Below are 22,099 nucleotides of genomic sequence, written 5' to 3' on the forward strand. Positions count from 1 at the left end.
TTCCTGGGGCCTCTGGTTCCCTTTAAACATTTGACCAGCCAGTGTTGTCAACTGCAAGAGAGCGCCAAGAGAATTGGAAGTTGTTGGTGTGGATTGTGAGATAATTTTAAAGCCCAGCCCCAGAAAAATTAAAATATTTTAGTGTTCTATAATATGGAAAAGTGGCAGATTCTACTATAATATTGAAAGGTGATAGATATACAAGCTGTCCTGACTCCTGACATGCTGTGTGTTAATCTCTACCTCAGGAACGAGAAGGCATGATGCTGTTATTCCTCACTAATGTAGAGACCTGAGCAGATCAGCTTGTACCTTGATATCTGCATAGCTGGACGTCTTGTCTCTTCGCTCTCCATTTGTTTTGCAGCCTTTTGATCCTCAGCGCTGTGTTGATCTGCCTCAATCTCTTAGCCCCGTCTTCCCTACATGTCGGGTGAGCTCACGTGATCTACAGGAAGTAAGACGGTGCTGAGAGATGGAGGCAGATCAACACAGCGCTGAGGATCAAAGGGCTGCAAAACAAATGGAGAGTGAAGAGACAAGACGTCCAGCTATGCAGATATCAAGTTACAAGCTGATCTGCTCAGGTCTCTACACTAGTGAGGAATAACAGCATCATGCCTTTTCGTTCCTGAGGGTGAGATTAACACATAGCTGTTTGTTAATTGGAGCGGCAAGTCTCTCCGTGGGACCCTGGACTCCGACTATAATTACGACCAATCACTGCTCTCACCAGTAGCATTGCCCTATCAGATTTTAGTGGGTGTTTAAGAAATGACGCCCACTGGCACCTGATAGGTCACTGCTTTTTAGTGAGTGCAGTGATTGGCCGTAGTTATGGAGTCCTGGTCCCGGAGAGGCTTGCTGCTCTAATTAACAAAAAGAGCAACCGCGGCTGCACTATTTACATGTGGGGGGACACCTGGCGCAGGTCCTATTCAGACCATAAGACGCAGTGACTTTTACCCCCTACTTTTGGGGGAGAAAAAGTGCGTCTTTTGACCCGAACAATACGGTATATAGTATTTTGATAAAATAAGCAAAGAACAAGATTTTCTAATGTTATTTTGTATTACAAATTTTACATAGTGCCTTAACTTCTATGGACAAAGGGTTGTAGTACATGCAGATGTGTACATGCACAAGATGTAAAACAAAGGTGAGAAAATCAATGGGAGTAAAAGATGAGAGAATGTGTGCACAAAGTAGTTACACAACTTCTTCAGTTCTCACAACTAATTTTGTAAAAATGGTATAGTTTTTGAGGGAAAAAGAAAAAAAAGTGCATGTGTGCCAAGATGGCCTCACCTCTAGCTGCTCAGGCAGGATTTCAGCAATTCTCTTCAACAGGTTGTGAGTTGGCTTGTTTGAACATATCAATGTTAGGTGAAGATCCTGGTTTCCATGGAGAATAAGACCTTTAGCTAGTATACCAACACGCTTAACACCCCTGAGGAGACAGGCAGCATCTGATTTGCTGAAAGTAAATTGAAACATATCGAAACATTACACCAAAAAATTATTCTACAAAAAAAAGATCAGATTACAGTGAAAATAAATGGAAAGAAAGAAAAATCAGACTGAGATATCTTAATGGACACATCCACGAAAAAAAACAAAAAACAAGATCTGCTTACCTGGGGCTTCCTCCAGCCCCTGGCAGCCTAGCTGTCCCTTGCCGCAGCTCAACTCCCAGCCAGTGTCCCGAGGTCCCCTCTGCGTTGCAGATGTCTTCTGCGACTACGCACAGTCATGCTCCAGTGGCCAGGAGAGTTCTCTGCAGGTGCAGTACTTCTGTGCAGAACGCTCCAGGCTACATGACAGAGCTCGCACAGGCGCAGAAGATTCCGACCTGGCAAGGTCGGCATCTGCAACGGAGGGGACCCGGTTAGAAGCGGAGCTGCATCGAGGGACATGTAGGCTGCCAGGGGCTGGAGGAAGCCCCAGTTAAGTACAACTTAAGTTTTTGTTTTGTCTCATCTCGGACCGATCCTTTAACCTCCCTGGCGGTATGATTATTTTTGCATTTTAGAGTCTTTTCAGCAATTTTTAGTCCCTAAAAATCGGGAAAAATCATGCTGCCAGAATACCTGCAGCAGCCCCAGTACTTACTCCCTTCCCTGGACTCCAGTGCTGCAATTTTCCCTCTGTCCTCCAGGTAGCGCTGTAACTCTGTAGTGAGATCACCGACAGTGATCTCACCAGAGTGATTCAGAGCCTCGGAGGACAGGAAGGAGAACGGCTACTGAAGTCTGGATCCCCCGGGAGGGGAGTAAAAACGCCCGCTGCACACTATAGTCTGCATTGAAAATTGTGCAAAAGGTGGATCAGCGCATCACCAGGCCGCCTCCGAATGGCCTACAATCAGAGGTGCATGTGTATTTTATCCCAAGTGAGGGTTGCACTCTCTTGCAGGTAGGCACTTATCTGTTTTTAAGTAGCGCTGTTCATTTCTTTGCCATGTACTAATAGTCTGCATTGAGCTCCCGGCGGCTTGGGCTTACCGCCAAGGAGGTTAAAAAGGTGTAACATTTACATTCTGTGTAGCAATTTTCTTCTCCTTTTACATGCAATTAATACAAGAGGTTATAATTGCGAACAAGGAAAGGGGTTTGCTTGACAAAAGGAAAAAAACAAATTGTCAATTCAAGGGAAGGTAAATCTATCCCCCCTGAAAAGCTTGGCCCAATTTTCTGTAAAGAGAACGTGAACTGAAAATAAAATGTCAAAATAACCATTCACATGTCATACTTACCTTCTGTGTAGTCTACTACTCAATCTCTTTCTCCTCTCCTGCGTCCAATTTGTCCACTGTGACCAATGGAATTCTCCGTCCTCCATTTAAAAAATGGCCATTACCCTCTAACAGCTTCCTGGTCAGCAACTATAATGTCACCCACTTGAGCCATAGGGAAACATGGACATTACCTTGCACATTCAGTTGTAACCGACAGCTGCTGATATATAACTGACAGCAACTGGTATATTTCAGTTCTGACAAAATATTGTCAGAACTGGAAGGGATACCTGTAAGAAGAAAATGGTGAGCTTCTGAGAGGAACTGACGGTGAGGTTAATATGTAATATTCATTTGCAGCTATGTCATGTGTATATTTTAAATAATTTTCCTCACTTCAGTTTCCCAAAATAAACGGTATAAAGATGGTGACATCAAACTTGGAGAAGGACTTAGGAGTACTCATCGACATGAAGTTAATCAGAATCAGAATCAATTTTATTTCGCCAAGTAAGTTTGCACCTACAAGGAATTGGTCTTGGCAGTTGCGTAACAAACACAAACAAAAACAATACAAGGACAGACAGTGTGTATATTACAAGTCAAGGACATTATAAGTATAGTGGCAGTAAGCAATGTGAGAATTGTTCATTTACAGTTCTGTGCTTACTACTATCAAGTCCTAGCAGCTCTAACGTGGTTCAGCATTAAGTATGGCTACCGCTTGAGGAAAAAAGCTGTTCCTGTGTCTAGAGGTTTTGATGCATTCAATGCCAAGCCGCTGCAGCTAAGGCAAATTAAATTTTGGGATGCATTAGAAGGGAAATAGAAGCTCAGGATTATAGCATAATCTTGCCCCTGTTTAATTCTCTAGTAAGGGTGCATCTGGAATAAGGAATTCGGTTCTGGGCACCACATTACAGGAAAGATATTGCAGTTTTAGAGCAGGTGCGGAGACTAGCAACAAAATTGATACGATGGATGGAAGGTCTCACTTACCAAGAAATGTTAGATAAACTGGGTTTATTTAGTCTGGAGAAAAGATGCCTTAGAGGGGATCTAATTACATGTATACATACATCAGAGGGCAATATAAAGGTTTGGCGGATGAGCTTTTTGTCCCTAGGCTTTTACAAAGGACTACGGGACATGATCTGCGTATGGAGGAAAACAGATTTAGCCATTTATTTAGGAAAGGGTTCTTTACAGTAAGAGTGATTAAGCTGTGAAATGTATTGCCAAAGGAAGTAGTTATGGCAAATTATATATCTGCATTTAAGAGGGGCTTAGATGCTTTCTTTGCGTTGAAAGACATCCATGCATACAATTACTAGTCCATTCCCGGTGGTTTTGATGCAGGGATTTTATCTGTTTGCCATCAGGAGTCGGGAAGGATTTTTTCCCCGCTTTTTGGGCTAATTGGACCATGCCCTGTAAGGGTTTTTCGCCTTCCTCTGGATCAACAGGAATACAGGGATTTGCAAAAGTATTTGGCCTCCTTGAAGTTCAACATTTTGTCATTACTGCCACAAACATGAATCAATTTTATTGGAATTCCACATGAAAGACCAATACAAAGTGGTGTACACGTGAAAAGTGGAAGGAAAATCATACAGGATTCCAAACATTTAAAAAAAACAAAAAAACTGCAAAGTGGGGTGCGCGTAATTATTCAGCCCGAGTCAATATTTTGTAGAACAACATTTTGCTGCAATTACAGCTGCCAGTCTTTTAGGGTATGTCTCTACCAGCTTTGCACATCTAGACACTGAAATCCTTGTCCATTCTTTACAAAACGGCTCCAGCTCAGTCAGATTAGATGGACAGCATTTGTAAACAACAGTTTTCAGATATTGCCACAGATTCTCGATTGGATTTAGATCTGGACTTTGACTGGGCCAGTCTAACACATGGATATGTTTTGTTTTAAACCATTCCATTGCTGCCCTGGCTTTATGTTTAGGGTCGTTGTCCTGCTGGAATGTGAACCTCTGCCCCAGTCTCAAGTCTTTTGCAGACTGCAAGAGGTTTTCTTCCAAGATTGCCCTGTATATGGCTCCATCCATCTTCCCATCAACTCTGACCAGCTTCCCTGTTCCTGCTGAAGAGAAGCACCCCCAGAGCATGATGCTGCCACCGCCATATTTGACAGTGGGGAAGGTGTGTTCAGAGTGATGTGCAGTGTTAGTTTTCTGCCACACATAGCGTTTTGCATTTTGGCCAAAAAATTCCATTTTGGTCTCATCTGACCAGAGCGCCTTTTTTCACATGTTTGCTGTGTCTCCCACATGGCTTGTGGCAAACTGCAAACTGAACTTTTTATGCTTTTCTTGCCACTCTTCCATAAAGCCCAACTTTGTGCAGCGCACGACTAATAGTTGTCCTATGGACAGAGTCTCCCACCTGAGCTGTAGATCTCTGCAGCTCCTCCAGAGTCACCATGGACCTCTTGATTGCATTTCTGATCAGCACTCTCCTTGTTGGCCGAATCGCCTCTCGAACTCGCCTGAGTTTAGGTGGACAGCTTTGTCTTGGTAGGTTTACAGTTGTGCCATACTCCTTCCATTTCTGAATGATCGCTTGAACAGTGCTTCGTGGGATGTTCAAGGCTTTGGAAATTTTTGTAGCCTAAAGCCGCATATACACGCGTAGATGCGGCCGCGATGCTCCTTATCAATCGAGCCACTGATGCGGCTCGATTGATAAGATCCGACAGGACGGATCTTGCGTCCGCCGATTCCCTGCTCGCTCCCCGCGAGGGGACAATGGCAGGGAATCGAGCGGAAGATAAGCGGCGCCGGCGGGGAATCGAATGCGGCGGGGACGCGGCGGGCACGCGCTGGGACGCGGAAGAGGCAATCCGACGGCTAATCGAGCCGCCGGATCGCCACAACAGCTCCCCGTGTAGACGGGGCTTAAGACTGCTTTAAATTTCTCAATAACTTTATCCCTGACCTGTCTGGTGTGTTCTTTGGACTTCATGGTGTTATTGCTCCCAAGATTCTCTTAGACAACCTCTGAGGCCGTCACAGAGCAGCTGTATTTGTACTGACATTAGATTACACACAGGTGCACTCTATTTAGTCATTAGCACTCATCAGGCAATGTCTATGGGCAACTGACTGCACTCAGACCAAAGAGGGCTGAATAATTACGCACACCCCACTTCGCAGTTATTTATTTGAAAAAAAAGTTTGGAATCGTGTGATTTTTGTTCCACTTCTCACGTGTACACCACTTTGTATTGGTCTTTCAGGTGGAATTCCAATAGATTTGATTCATGTTTGTGCCAGTAATATGACAAAATGTGGAAAACTTCAAGGGCGCAGAATACTTTTGCAAACCACTGTATGTGAGGGTGCAGGCTAGTGTTGTACCTTATTTTCTGGTTGAACTCAATGAAAGTATAACCTTTTTCAACCCAAATAACTAACCATATACTGTCATCCATATAAAAATTTCCTCAAAGTTCCTTTTGGTGCCATTTGTGGAAGCTGCCATCTTGGACTGTATAGTGTAATGGTTAAGGGCTCTGCCTCTGACACAGGAGACCAGGGTTCGAATCTCGGCTCTGCCTGTTCAGTAAGCCAGCACCTATTCAGTAGGAGACCTTAGGCAAGTCTCCCTAACACTGCTACTGCCTATAGAGCGTGCCCTAGTGGCTGCAGCTCTGGCGCTTTGAGTCCTCCAGGAGAAAAGCGCGATATAAGTGTTTGTCTTTGTCTTTTTATACAAGCCTGGTCATGTAGCATAATATTGGTTTTAGTCCATAAGCCAAAACTGCTTTTTTAAAAGAGTACCTAAATTATAAATTACAGTTTGCTTTAAACCTAATAAATTGCCAAGTTATATAAAATCACACAAAGTATATCTCATTAGTTCCCATTGGGTTTATCCTTACTTGTCACTGTATGCAAGAGATTATGGTATATCTTTTTGTCAATATCATTTGCTATTTTCTTATGCAAATACTGTTTGTACTATTTTTGCTTTTCGTGCAACAAAACCTTAGTGAAAGAAAATCACACAAAGCGTGATTTTCTCACCCCAAGGGTCCGTATTCCATATATAGTCTTGAAATCCCTGTCCCCAATGTGAAATTGGGCCAGGGTGATTTTTTTTTCTCTTTCCAAACCATAGGAGCAAAGGATGCTGCAGGATTTGTCATAACTCAACCCCCCTCATGTTCATGTGATCTAATCCAGGCAGGCAGCCAGACATCTGAAATAATAATTTTAGCAAACAGACTTGATAAGAAGGCTGCGGCAGTTCCTCTCTTTTCAGTGTGTAAAAGACAAAAGTAATTTGATCCAAGTAAGCAGAGAGCAGGGGAGTGAGGCAACTTTTGTTGTGAAACAAGTTGAAACAACCAAAAAAAAAAAAAAAAAAGTTGCTTGCTATTGTTCACACAACTGATAAGACTGATAATATGTCAATCCAACAGTTGGATGAACAAGCAACGATGGCAAGCAACTTTTTTTTTTTTCTTTGGTTGTTTCAACTTATCTCACAAAAAAAGTTGTTCAATAATTGTGCTGCATTAAAGACCACTGTTGAGCGTGTGTATGGGGCTTTAACCAGTTGCCGACTGCTCCACGCCAATTGGCGTGAGCATTGCAGCAGCCCCAGAACCGTTCCACGCCGATCGGCGTGAACGGCTGTCTATGGGGCTAGCAGGAGATTGCACGCATCTTATGCTTGGAAGGCGGAGCGGACTCACAGCGGCGATCACCGTTCGGTAGACTGTGACGCCGTCTAATTACCTTGTACAGCGGACTCACAGCGGCGATCACCGTTCGGTAGACTGACGCCGTCTAATTACCTTGTACAGCGCTGCGATCTGCAGCAGCGCTGTGCTGGGGACAGACGTGTCTTTTAGTTTGTTACTAAAAAGAATTTACATGACAGTCCTTAATCCTAAAACACCCCAACCTTTATTTGCTTGTTTGCCACGGTTAAAATGATACACCATATACTTAATCAGATAGCTTTTGGGGTACACAGCAGAGTGTTAACCACGAGCAGCAGCAATGGTTTTTCAAAGCTTTTTGTCATGCTTTCTTAGCTAAGTCCCTGGAAAGTCTGAACATTCAAGAAAAGCCATGTTGTCATTCTGCAGAAAAAGTGGGATCAGCGCATAACCAGGACGCCTCTGGATGGCCTCAGCTCAGAGATGCGCTGAGCCCCCCCAGGAACTACAAAACGCACCTTGAACCCAAACAGAGGCTCTGCATATACACCAAAGAAAAACTATCAAGTGGGAGCAGCTGACCAGAATTAAATCAAACATAGCAAAGAAATGAACAGCGCTACTTAAAAACAGATGAGTGCTTACCTGCAAAAAAGTGCACACCCCACTCATGGGATTCAAATACACAATGAGCACACACATGACCTGTCTACCACTTGGAGGATGTTAGTTTCACTAACAATTTGCAATTTGTTAGGTACTTGTCCCTCCCACTGTCGTAGAAGTCTTTCCTCCATGGGAGGGGACCTAACACTAACTAAAACCTACCTATGCATATGCATAGCCCGGGCGCGCTACCAGTAAATTTAAATTTAAGAATTGCGCAGAAAAAGTGGGATCAGCGCATCACCAGGCCGCCTCTGGATGGCCTCAGCTCAGTAGTTCCTGGGGGGGCTCAGCGCATCTCTGAGCTGAGGCCATCCAGAGGCGGCCTGGTGATGCGCTGATCCCACTTTTTCTGCGCAATTCTTAAATTTAAATTTACTGGTAGCGCGCCCAGGCTATGCATATGCATAGGTAGGTTTTAGTTAGTGTTAGGTCCCCTCCCATGGAGGAAAGACTTCTACGACAGTGGGAGGGACAAGTACCTAACAAATTGCAAATTGTTAGTGAAACTAACATCCTCCAAGTGGTAGACAGGTCATGTGTGTGCTCATTGTGTATTTGAATCCCATGAGTGGGGTGTGCACTTTTTTGCAGGTAAGCACTCATCTGTTTTTAAGTAGCGCTGTTCATTTCTTTGCCATGTTGTCATTCTGAAAACTACAGACCCAGGCTTACTCAGATATTGGTATTTTGTAACATTTAGACTTATGCAATTCTGCTGAAATTTGACAATAACTGAAAATTATTACATTTTTTTTTATGTTGGATTGAGTTTTTCCCTACCTATGCTTTATGTCTCACGTCCAAGCTTTAAAACACACCATAATGTAATCTACAGCTTGTCATGGTTAAAATCAGCTGTGCTCAACCTACGTCCCGTGGGCCATTTGTGGCCTGCAAAGCCAACTTTTGTGGCCCGCAGAAGTGTCCTGAGGAGGAGGATTGGAGATTGTGTCATAGGTTTACACAGCGTACTTGCATTCTCTGCAGTAGCTTTGCGATAGAGACCCTCGTCCATTGGTTGCTGCAAGAACCATCCTCCAATAGGAATCAGCCTTATTCCTATTGGAGGGAGGTTCCTGCAGCAACCAATTGGCATAGGGTCTCTAATTATCACAGCGCTACTGCAGAGAACGTTAGACTCATTTGCCATCGTTGCACCAATCTGTGCCTCTGAAAAAACTCTCTCAGTGATGAAAAGGGCAAAACCTGGCTCACGTTCTCGCATCACAGATGAGCATATTCATTCTGTATTAAGAATAAATGTTACACATTTGGAGCCAAATATTCAGAAATTGGTTTCTGAAAGACAGCTGCAAACTTTGCAGAAAATGAGCATCAAATGGGGTGTACAACAATTCTTGGTTTGCCGTTTCTATCCATTTCCAACACCATGTTAACGGTTACTAGAAAAAATGTTAAAGATGTATATTTGAATTTTGTATGTATGTATTTGTTCCGGCCTGCAAAATGTATCTTTTTATGAAGTGCAGCCCTTGGGCAAAAAAAAAGGCTGGGCACCACTGAATGATACAACATATGCCTCACTTAGTATCAAACCGTTAATGCCATTATACCCAAGGTGCACTATTTTTTGAAGAGACCGCAAACAATTGACAGCACTCCTAGGCTGCAAATGAAATTAAACCAACAGATCCCCCCCTCCCCCCCGACGGCTAAAATACACACCTTGAATACAAATCATATGCAAATTATGCACTAATCCCTAATCTAAAAATTTGAATGCAAACTGAAGCACATGGATGCAGCTAGCAATACTTGCGTTTATTTTGCGCAGCAGGAGAGATCGGCAGCACTTCCAGATACGCTGCACCCGAATTAACTACCTACATAGATGCGCAAAGCTTGAAAAACTGGCAAATTACACAACTTGCATTCAAAACAGGTATAGCAAAGGAGGGCGTTCACTTTCTTGCACTAATTGTTACAGCAAAACTTTTTGCATAGCCCCAGAAGAGATTGGACATCACAAAAAGGACACAAATCCCCATTATGTAAAGATTACAACCAGGGCTATTCAAAAGGGGGCGTTTTGTGAACTACATACTCGTGTAGTTTTGCTGAAACTTTCCCAAGTGTGATTAGAATTAGAAAATTGCAATTTTATTTTTTTTTTTTTATGTTGAATTGAGTTTGTCTTTACCTTTGTTTATGTGAAATGTGCCCAATCTTTAAAACACACCAACATACATTCTACAACTCATCACATTCAAAATGATACCAAATATGGTATACCTTCACACTGGGAAGTGCAAATCTCGATGGCGATCAATAGGCAATGGCAATCTTGCATTTTTTAGTAATTGCATTCTGAGATTCTCCTTCCAGTGAATGAGAATCACAACCCAATCAGAAAAATGCTACATGTAGCACATTTGTGATCATATGAAACCGCAAACGTGCCACAATCACTGCAGTGAGAGTAAGGCCATATGATTACTCGTGGAGCAGCGCTTTACTGATTGTGAATCGACAGCAAAAAGAGTTCCAGGGTGAAGGAAGTTTTAGGTCCCCCCCCCCCCCCCCAAGCATCCACTTTCATCCCACACCCCAAAACATAGTAGTAGGTCAACTGCAAGCTCCTTTAAGGGACATTAAGTGGCAAACATATATAGGTGAGAAATTAACCACTTCCCCTCCCCCAGGACGAGTAACTACGTCCCTGAAAATTCCCTCTTCTCTTCGCAGGGACGTAGCTACTACGACCCTTCACGCCACGCACTACTGTTCGTTCCCCCACGCTTGTTAACACCGCCAAACGTTAGACGGGAGATGAATGAATGGGAACGCAGAACCTATGCACGCATTACTTTTTTAGCGTACCATATGTACACAATAAGAAGTATTGCGCGAGGACATCTTGTGGACAAATCGTAAAATTACACCTACACAATTTTTTTTCTCAATTAAGACCCACAAGTACATTAAAAATTAACACTTTACCTCCCACACTATCCCATTATCACCCCCCAAAAATGTTAGCATTTTGCATTAAGAAAAAAATTACAAATCATAAAAAAAACAGTTACCTTAGGTTTAGGGACTGAACTTTAATATCTATGTCAAGTGATTATACAGTATTAGTTAATTTTTCAACAATGGGCTTGTAAATAGTGACGGACGCAAAACTGAAAAAATGCACCTTTATTTCCAAATAAAGTATTGGCACCATACATTGTATTAAAGAAATATTTTAAACATTGCAATAACCGAGACAAGTGGGCAAATAAAATGTGTGGGTTTTAATTACGGTAGCATGCATGATTTTAAAACTATGATGGCTGAAAACTAGAAATAATGAATTTTTTAAAAAAAGGTTTCTTATTTTTCCTGTTAAAATGCAGTTGGAATAAAATAATTCTTAGCAAAAACCAGTTCTCCCCCACCCCACACACCTATGGGCAGCGGCAAAGTTGCACCCCCAGGACCGCGTAACGCTGATAGGCATCGGTACCTGGGGGACTAAATAGCTGGGGATCACGCGATTCCGCCGGAATTAGGCTCCGGCCACCTGCGACGTCAACCCGCTGGCCAATTAGCAGCGTCGGCGGGTTGTTAACCCCCGATCTGCCGCATTCAAATGTATACAAAGCATATTATACAGGCTGCCTCCCGCCCTGGTGGTTACAGTGACCGAGGGACCACCAGGGCAGGAGGCAGCCCCCCTAGTAAGCACACACAAACACTGATCCTGCCCCCCCTTGCCCCTGATCACCCACAGTACCCCTCAGACCCCCCCTGATCACCCCCCTTAGACCACTGTTTGCACCGAATCACCCCCCAAATCACCCATCAATCACCCCCTGTAACTATGTCAACGCTATCCTTTAGATCAGGTCCTAAACTGCCGCCTGGGGGCTCCTGATCACCCCCCCTCCACACCCTCAGATCCTCCCCAGACCCCCCCCCCCCCGTGTGCTGTATACATCTATTCTCCCCTGTAGTCACCCATTGATCACCTGTCAATCACCCATCAATCACCCCCCCCCCGTCACTGCCACCCATCAGATCAGACCCTAACCTGCCCCTTGCGGGCAACTGATCACCCGCGCACACCCTCAGATCGCCCGCAGACTCGCCCACAGATCACCTCCCAAGTGCATTGTTTACATCTGTTTTCCCCTCTAATCACCCATCAATCACTCCCTGTCACTGCTACCCATCAGATCAGACCCTAATCTGCCCCTTGCGGGCACCCAATTACCGCCCACACCCTCAGATCGCCCTCAGCCCCCCCCCCCGATCACCTCGCCAGTGCATTGCTTGCATCTATTCTCCCCTCTAATAACATGGGTAGCAGTGACGGGGTGATTGATAGGTGATCAGCACCTATCAATCACCGCCTGTCACTGCTACCCATCATACTCATCACATCAGACCCTCATCTGCCCCTAGCAGGCACCCAATCACCCACCCAAACCCTCAGATCCCCCACCCCCCCCCGATCACCTCGCCAGTGCATTGCTTGCATCTATTCTCCCCTCTAATCACACCCTGATCACCTATCAATCACCCCGTCACCACTACCCATCAGATCAGACCCTAATCTGCCCCTTGCGGGCACCCAAACACCCGCCCACACCCTCAGATCGCCCTCAGACACCCCCCCCCCCATCACCTCCCCAGTGCATTATTTACATCTGTTCTCCCCACTGATCACCCCATCAATCACCACCTGTCACTGCTACCCATCAGATCAGACCCTCAGCTGCCCCTTGCGGGCACCCAATCACCCACCCACACCCTCAGACCCCCCTGATCACCTCCCCGGTGCATTATTTACATCTGTTTTCCCCTCTAATCACCCACTGATCAACCATCAACCTTCCAGTCACTGCTACCCATCAGATCAGACCCTCATCTGCCCCTTGCGGGTACCCAAATACCCACCCACACCCTCAGATCGCCCTTAGACCCCCCTGATCACCTCCCAAATGCATTGCTTGCATCTATTCCCCCCTCTAATCACACCCTGAGACGCCCATCAATCACCTCCTGTCACCCCCTGTAACCCCCTAGCACACCTACCCATCAGATCAGGCCCTAATTTGCCCCGTGTGGGCTCCTGATCACTCGGCCCAACCCTCAGACCCCCCTTCCGATCACCTCCCCAGTGCATTGATTGCATCTATTCTCCCCTCTAATCACCCCGAGACACCCATCAATCACCTCCTGTCACCCCCTAGCACTCCTATCCATCAGATCAGGCCCCAATCTGCCCCCTGCGGGCTTCTGATCACCCGGCCAAACCCTCACCCGCCCCACCGCAGTGACAGAATTTTTTTTTTTGATCACTGCTGGTCTCTATGACTTAATTGTGGCTGAGACTAACCGTTATGCCACACAATACGCAACCACCAATCCAAGAAGCTACCATGCCCAGCCTTTTTCGGTGGAAACCACTCCAAGTTTCCGAACGTAACATTTTTTGGGACCTTCTCCTTAACATGGGGTCTAGTCAAAAATAATGTATTGCAGTCTTTTTGGTCTACGCACCCAATACATCACATGCCCATTTTCTCTGCTGCCATGTCCAGGTCACCATTTGAGAACATCCTGCGCTTCCTGCACTTCAGTGCCAATACAACCTGCCATCTAAGACGCCAACCTGCTTATGACCGGTTCCGCAAAATTCGGCCCCTCATAGACCACCTGTCATCAAAATTTGCAGATGCTTATACCCCTAGACAGTCATTTTGAGGCATTTGGTTTCCAGACTACTCACGGTTTTGGGCCCCTAAAATGCCAGGGCAGTATAGGAACCCCACAAGTGACCCCATTTTAGAAAGACGACACCCCAAGGTATTCCGTTAGGAGTATGATGAGTTCATAGAAGATTTTATTTTTTGTCACAAGTTAGTGGAAAATGAAACTGATTTTTATTGTTTTTTTTTTTTCATAAAGTGTCATTTTCCACTAACTTGTGACAAAAAATAAAAGCAAACTACAACCATAACACATTTTTGTGGCAAAATACATTTTCTACATATTTCTGAGAGCAGATGGAGAGAGAAAGGGTCAATATAGTTCATGTATTTTCATTTAGGGACACGTAATAGACTGCAACTGAGCAGAGACAACTAAACATTCAATCTACTTTCTAAATGTTTAAACATAAAACAAAATCCTGGGATGTCTTAAAAAGTCATTGTTAGGAGTAGGAGGATAAATATAATTGTTTATCTCATCAGTTTATTTTCACCTCGGGTTCACTTTAACCACTTGAGGACCGCCCCCAGCCGATGGGCGGCGGCAAAGTCCGGGCCCAAACGACCGCAATACGCCCATCGGCGGGGGCGGCTGCGGGAGTGGCTATGCGGCGATCGCGTCATTCGTGACGCGATCAGCCGCCGGGGACTGGCTCCGCCCACCGCTCGTAGTAACCCGCCGGCCGTTCGGAAGCGCCGGCGGGTTACTAGCACCCGGATCGCCGCTGCACATATGTATAATAGGCTTTGTAATGTATACAAAGCCTATTATACTGGCTGCCTCCTGCCCTGGTGGTCCCAGTGTCCGAGGGACCACCAGGGCAGGCTGCAGCCACCCTAGTCTGCACCAAAGCACACTGATTTCCCCCCCCCCCTGCCCCCTGATCGCCCACAGCACCCCTCAGACCCCCCCCTGCCCACCCCCCAGACCACTGTTTGCACCCAGTCAACCCCCTAATCACCCATCAATCACTCCCTGTCACTATCTGTCAACGCTATTTTTTTTTTATCCCCCCCCCTGCCCACTGCCCCCTCCTGATCACCCCCCACCCCTCAGATTCTCCCCAGACCCCCCCCCCCCCCGTGTACTATATGCATCTATCCCCCCTGATCACCTGTCAATCACCCGTCAATCACCCGTCAATCACCCGTCAATCACCCTCCTGTCACTGCCACCCATCAATCAGCCCCTAACCTGCCCCTTGCGGGCAATCTGATCACCCCCCCACACCAATAGATCGCCCGCAGATCCGACATCAGATCACCTCCCAAATCCATTGTTTACATCTATTCTCTCCTCTAAACACCCACTAATTACCCATCAATCACCCATCAATCACCCCCTATCACCACCTGTCACTGTTACCCATCAGATTAGACCCTAACCTACCCCTTGCGGGCACCCAATCACCCGCCCACACGCTCAGATTGCCCTCAGACCCCCCCTTATCAATTCGCCAGTGCAATATTTACATCTGTTATTCCCTGTAATAACCCACTGATCACCTGTCAATCACCTATCAATCACCCCCTGTCACTGCCACCCATCAATCACCCCCTGTCACTGCCACCCATCAATCAGCCCCTAACCTGCCCCTTGCGGGCAATCTGATCACCCACCCACACCAATAGATCGCCCGCAGATCCGACATCAGATCACCTCCCAAGTGCAGTGTTTACATCTCTTCTCTCCTCTAAACACCCACTAATTACCCATCAATCACCCCCTATCACCACCTGTCACGGTTACCCATCAGATTAGACCCTAATCTGCCCCTTGCGGGCACCCAATCACCCGCCCACACCTCAGAACGTCCTCAGACCCCAGCCCTGATCACCTCGCTAGTGCATTGCTTGCATCTATTTCCCCCCTCTAATCACACCTTGAGACACCCATCAATCACCTCCTGTCACCCCCTAGCACACCTACCCATCAGATCAGGCCCTAATTTGCCCCGTGTGGGCTCCTGATCACTCGGCCAAACCCTCAGATCCCCCTCAGACCCCCTTCCGATCACCTCCCCAGTGCATTGATTGCATCTATTTTCCCCTCTAACCGCCCCCTGAGACACCCATCAATCACCTCCTGTCACCCCCCTAGCACTCCTATCCATCAGATCAGGCCCAAAACATCCTGTCATCTAAGAGGCCACCCTGCTTATGAAAGGTTCCACAAAATTTGCCCCCTCATAGACCACCTGTCATCAAAATTTGCAGATGCTTATACCCCTGAACAGTCATTTTGAGAAATTTGGTTTCCAGACTACTCACAGTTTTGGGCCCGTAAAATGCCAGGGCAGTATAGGAACCCCACAAGTGACCCCATTTTAGAAAGAAGACACCCCAAGGTATTCTGTTAGGTGTATGATGAGTTCATAGAAGATTTTATTTTTTGTCAAAAGTTAGCGGAAATTGGATTTTTATTATTTTTTTCACAAAGTGTCATTTTTCACTAACTTGTGACAAAAAATAAAATCTTCTATGAACTCACCATACCCCTAACGGAATACCTTGGGGTGTCTTCTTTCTAAAATGGGGTCACTTGTGGGGTTCCTATACTGCCCTGGCATTTTAGGGGCCCTAAACCGTGAGGAGTAGTCTAGAAAACAAATGCCTCAAAATGACCTGTGAATAGGACGTTGGGCCCCTTAGCGCACCTAGGCTGCAAAAAAGTGTCACACATGTGGTATCGCCATACTCAGGAGAAGTAGTATAATGTGTTTTGTGGTGTATTTTTACACATACCCATGCTGGGTGGGAGAAATCTCTCTGTAAATGGACAATTGTGTGTAAAAAAAATCAAAAATGTGTCATTTACAGAGATATTTCTCCCACCCAGCATGGTTATATGTAAAAATACACCACAAAACACATTATACTACTTCTTCTGAGTACGGCGATACCACATGTGTGACACTTTTTTGCAGCCTAACTGTGCTAAAGGGCCCAAAGTCCAATGAGTACCTTTAGGATTTCACAGGTCATTTTGAGACATTTGGGTTCAAGACTACTCCTCACGGTTTAGGGCCCCTAAAATGCCAGGGCAGTATAGGAACCCCACAAGTGACCCCATTTTAGAAAGAAGACACCCAAGGTATTCTGTTAGGTGTATGATGAGTTCATAGAAGATTTTATTTTTTGTCACAAGTTAGCGGAAATTGATATGTATTGTTTTTATTTTCACAAAGTGTCATTTTCCGCTAACTTGTGACAAAAAAAAAAAAATCTTCTATGAACTCACCATACCCCTAACGGAATACCTTGGGTGTCTTCTTTCTAAAATGGGGTCACTTGTGGGGTTCCTATACTGCCCTGGCATTTTAGGGGCCCTAAACCGTGAGCAGTAGTCTAGAATCCAAATGCCTCAAAATGACCTGTGAATAGGACGTTAGGCCCCTTAGCGCACCTAGGTTTCAAAAAAGTGTCACACATGTGGTATCGCCGTACTCAGACGAAGTAGTATATTGTGTTTTGGGGTGTATTTTTACACATACCCATGCTGGGTGGGAGAAATCTCTCTGTAAATGGACAATTGTGTGTAAAAAAAATCAAACAATTGTCATTTACAGAGATATTTCTCCCACCCAGCATGGGTATGTGTAAAAATACACCCCAAAACACATTATACTACTTCTCCTGAGTACGGCGGTACCACATGTGTGGCACTTTTTTGCACCCTAAGTGCGCTAAGAGGCCCAAAGTCCAATGAGTACCTTTAGGATTTTACAGGTCATTTTGCGACATTTGGTTTCAAGACTACTCCTCACGGTTTAGGGCCCCTAAAATGCCAGGGCAGTATAGGAACCCCACAAATGACCCCATTTTAGAAAGAAGACACCCCAAGGTATTCCGTTAGGAGTATGGTGAGTTCATAGAAGATTTTATTTTTTGTCACAAGTTAGCGGAAAATGACACTTTGTGAAAAAAAACAATTAAAATCAATTTCCGCTAACTTGTGACAAAAAAAAAAAAATCTTTTATGAACTCACCATCCTCCTAACGGAATACCTTGGGGTGTCTTCTTTCTAAAATGGGTAATTTGTGGGGTTCCTATACTGTCCTGGCATTTTAGGGGCCCTAAACCGTGAGGAGTAGTCTTGAAACGAAATTTCTCAAAATGACCTGTGAAATCCTAAAGGTACTCATTGAACTTTGGGCCCCTTCGCGCAGTTAGGGTGCAAAAAAGTGCCACACATGTGGTATCGCCGTACTCAGGAGAAGTAGTATAATGTGTTTTGGGGTGTATTTTTACACATACCCATGCTGAGTGGGAGAAATATCTCTATAAATAGACAATTGTGTGTAAAAAAAATTAAACAATTGTCATTTACGGAGATATTTCTCCCACCCAGCATGGGTATGTGTAAAAATACACCCCAAAACACATTATACTACTTCTCCTGAGTACGGCAATACCACATGTGTGGCACTTTTTTGCAGCCTAACTGCGCTAAGGGGCCAAAAGTCCAATGAGCATCTTTAGGCTTTACAGGGGTGCTTACAATTAGGCACCCCCCAAAATGCCAGGACAGTGAACACACCCCACAAATGACCCCATTTTGGAAAGTAGACACTTCAAGGTATTCAGAGAGGAGCATAGTGAGTCTGTGGCAGATTTCATTTTTTTTTGTCGCAAGTTAGAAGAAATGGAAACCTTTTTTTTTCTTTTTTTTGTCAGAAAGTGTCATTTTCCGCTAACTTGTGACAAAAAATAAAATCTTCTATGAACTCACCATGCCTCTCACTGAATACTTTGGGATGTCTTCTTTCCAAAATAGGGTCATTTGGGGGGTATTTGTACTATCCTGGAATTTTAGCCCCTCATGAAACCTGACAGGTGCGCAGAAAAGTCAGAGATGCTTGAAAATGGGAAAATTCACTTTTGGCACCATAGTTTGTAAACGCTATAACTTTTACCCAATCCAATAAATGTACACTGAATGTTTTTTTTTTTATCAAAGACATGTAGCAGAATAACTTTCGCGCTCAAATGTATAGGAAATTTTACTTTATTTGAAAAATGTCAGCACAGCAAGTTAAAAAAGTCATTTTTTTGCCAAAATTCATGTCTTTTTTGATGAATATAATAAAAACTAAAACTCGCAGCAGCAATCAAATAGCAGCAAAAGAAAGCTGTATTAGTGACAAGAAAAGGAGGTAAAATTCATTTAGGTGGTAGGTTGTATGACCGAGCAATAAACCGTGAAAGCTGCAGTGGTCTGAATGGAGAAAAAGGCTCTGGTCCTTAAGGGGTGAAAAGACTGTGGTCCTGAAATAGTTAAAGGGAACCTTAACCGTGGATAAAAAAAAAAGTTTCACTTACCTGGGGCTTTCCCAAGCCTCCTGCAGCCGTCCTGTGCCCGCGCAGCTTCTCCAGTGTCCTCCGATCCCCCGCCGCGGCTTAGTTTCGTTTTCGGCCGACTGCCAGTCGTCCTCCTGCAACGCGTCCTATTCTTCCGCATTCCCCGACGTAAAGTGCGTCATTCGGACGCTCTTTACGGCGGGGAATGCGTTCCATGGACGCGCTTTACGTCAGAGAATGCGGAAGAATAGGACGCGTTGCAGGAGGACGACTGGCAGTCGGCTGAAAACGAAACTAAGCCGCGGCGGGGGACCGGAGGACACTGGAGGAACGGCGCGGGCACAGGATGGCTGCAGGAGGCTTGGGAAAGCCTAAGGTAAGTGAAACTTTTTTTTATCCACGGTTAAGGTTCCCTTTAAGTGGTTAAAGTCCAGTAAAAAGTCAGCGTTAAAAAAACAAAACAAAAAAACTAATAACTTCTGAATGCATGTTAGGATTCAAAGCAGTTGACAACGCAGAGTGCCAGCTGTGGCGGCAGTATGGGGCAGTAGTATCTGCTGCCTCTTGTTTTTGGTACCCGCACTGCATTTTTTTGCAGATTAGTCTTCAAAAAAAGTAAAATAAATCTTTTGTACCAGGCCCCGTTTTTTTATTTCTTTAATAAATAAGGAGCCAACATCTGATCTGCAAGATCCACCACACCCATCATTTTACACTCCACAATTGCTAACGGCTTCTCTGTCTGCTTTCTTGAAGTTGTAACTGTGGCCTCATTTAGAATGAATGTTAAAATCAAGATGTGCTATTTGTCTCTGTATTTCTCACTACATCTGAGACTCTCGGATTCTCCTTTGTTTAATTTCTTGTTAACCTGTGGTTGGAGGCCTATATGGTTTGCCCTCACCATCCCACAAGCACCAGTTTGGCAGAGTATGAAAATTTAAAAAATAAAACATTTGCATATTTAAAAAAAAAACACAATTAAAAAAAATACATACATAGTAGAGACTGAACCTTTTTAAAATGTGTCGTGAGGGTATAACTTTTTTTTTTTTTTTTAATATGGGCTTGTAATTTGTGATGTATGCAAAACCGAAAAAATACACATTTTCAAATAAAATATTGTCGCCATATATTGTACTAGGAAAAGATTTTAAACAATGTAATAACCAGGACAAATGTGCAAATAAAATGTGTGGGTTTTATCCACAGTAGAACATTTTATTTTAAAACTAATGGCCGAAAACTGATAAATTCTTTTTCCCCCCCATTTGTTTTTTTATTAGTACTGTTAAAATGTTCTGTGCCATGTCTAAACATTTATAGATGAAGATTTAATTTTTCAACACGAACTGGCACCTGCTCACAGTGCCAAAACCACTGGTAAATGGTTTACTGACCAGGGTATTACTGTGCTCAATTGGCCTGCCAACTCTCCTGACCTGAACCCCATAGAGAATCTGTGGGATATTGTGAAGAGAAAGTTGAGAGACGCCAGACCCAACACTCTGGATGAGCTTAAGGCCACTATCAAAGCATCCTGGGCCTCCATAACACCTGAGCAGTGCCACAGGCTGATTGCCTCCATGCCACGCCGCATTGAAGCAGTCATTTCTGCAAAAGGATTCCCGACCAAGTATTGAGTGCATAACTGAACATAATTTGAAGGTTGACTTTTTGTTTTAAAAAACACTTTTCTTGTATTTGTATGTAGAACACACAAAAACAGTGCAATGCGTTTTTTGGGGTACCGTATAATAAATGTATTGATTTATATGAAGACAGGATCTCGTGTCTGCTTTTGGGAGGCAAGCCCACCACTTCCTCCAAGCAATTTTTAAAAATGTTATTGACTTTTATCCTGCTGGCGCCTCTGTTCTACATACAAATACTCTGTGTCCACTCCTGGTGGAGGGGAGTGCTACCCCCTTTCTTGTTTCTTTACTACAGAGAGCGACTTCTTAATCCTGAGTGAGGACAGGTCTAATCTCCTCACCTGCCTATTGAGTGGTTGCCTGAATGGTAACCCATGTTTGTGAGTATAAATTATCTCACTAAACCACTTACCAATTGTCTAACATACTACACCATCTTGGGCTCTCGTTTTTTTCTATTTTACTTTTCTTGTATTGGTCGGATGAAATATGCTAATTTTTTTGAGATAGGAATTTTGGGTTTTCATGAGCTGTATGCCAAAATCATCAATATTAAAACAATAAAAGGCTTGATCTACTTCAGTTGTGTGTAATGACTCTAAAATATATGAAAGTCTAACGTTTATCAGTACAGAAAATAATGAACTTTACCACAATATGCTATTTTTTTTTGAGAAGGAGATATATATATATATATATATATATAGATATATATATATATAGAGATATATATATATATATATATATATATATATATATATATATATATATATATATATATATATATATATATATATATATATATATATATATATATATATATATATATATATTTAAGCAATCAAAAAGTTATTGCTGTTTCAATAACGACACAGGAACAACCAGGGTAAAAACCCCAGGAATGCAAAGTGGTTAAACATGCTCTGCAAGCACAAAGATGAAACTACAGTCATTGTAAATTAAGAATGCAGCACTGAACAGAGTTTCTCTTACCCAGAATTTTTGGCACTGGCCTCCTCTTTAATGCGATCAGAGACAAGCTTCAGAGCTCTTTCAGACAGCAATACAGTCTTCTGAATAGACTGAAGTTCCTTTTCAGTAGGATAAATCTGAGCATGTTTTCTCATAATGTACTGGTCTTCTTTGGATTCATTCAATTGAGGCCTACCATATAACTGGAGAGAATTAAAGTAGGGGAAAATTAGATGCTTTAATGAAGGAAGCAGGTTCATTTAAAGGGAACCTAAAATGAGGATGTGGATTTTTTCCTTTTAAAATAATACCAGTTGCCTGTTTCTCCTGCTGATCCTATGTCTCTAA

The 22,099-nt window shown here is 43.9% G+C and overlaps 1 protein-coding gene across 2 annotated transcripts in view; it reads right to left on the reverse strand.

Moving 5' to 3' along the window:
• ZFR2 (zinc finger RNA binding protein 2) overlaps positions 1-22,099 on the reverse strand; it is a 246,077-nt gene that overhangs the window by 73,981 nt on the left and 149,997 nt on the right. For both annotated transcript variants that reach the window (XM_068233784.1, XM_068233785.1), the window contains exons 11-12: positions 21,773-21,954; positions 1,309-1,477 (exon numbers count right to left, since the gene is read on the reverse strand). In XM_068233784.1, the coding sequence (XP_068089885.1) occupies positions 1,309-1,477; positions 21,773-21,954 (351 nt within the window). The remainder of the gene's footprint in view (positions 1-1,308; positions 1,478-21,772; positions 21,955-22,099) is intronic.

Source organism: Hyperolius riggenbachi, chromosome 1 (assembly GCF_040937935.1).
Source record: "Hyperolius riggenbachi isolate aHypRig1 chromosome 1, aHypRig1.pri, whole genome shotgun sequence".
Taxonomy (NCBI): Eukaryota; Metazoa; Chordata; class Amphibia; order Anura; family Hyperoliidae; genus Hyperolius; species Hyperolius riggenbachi.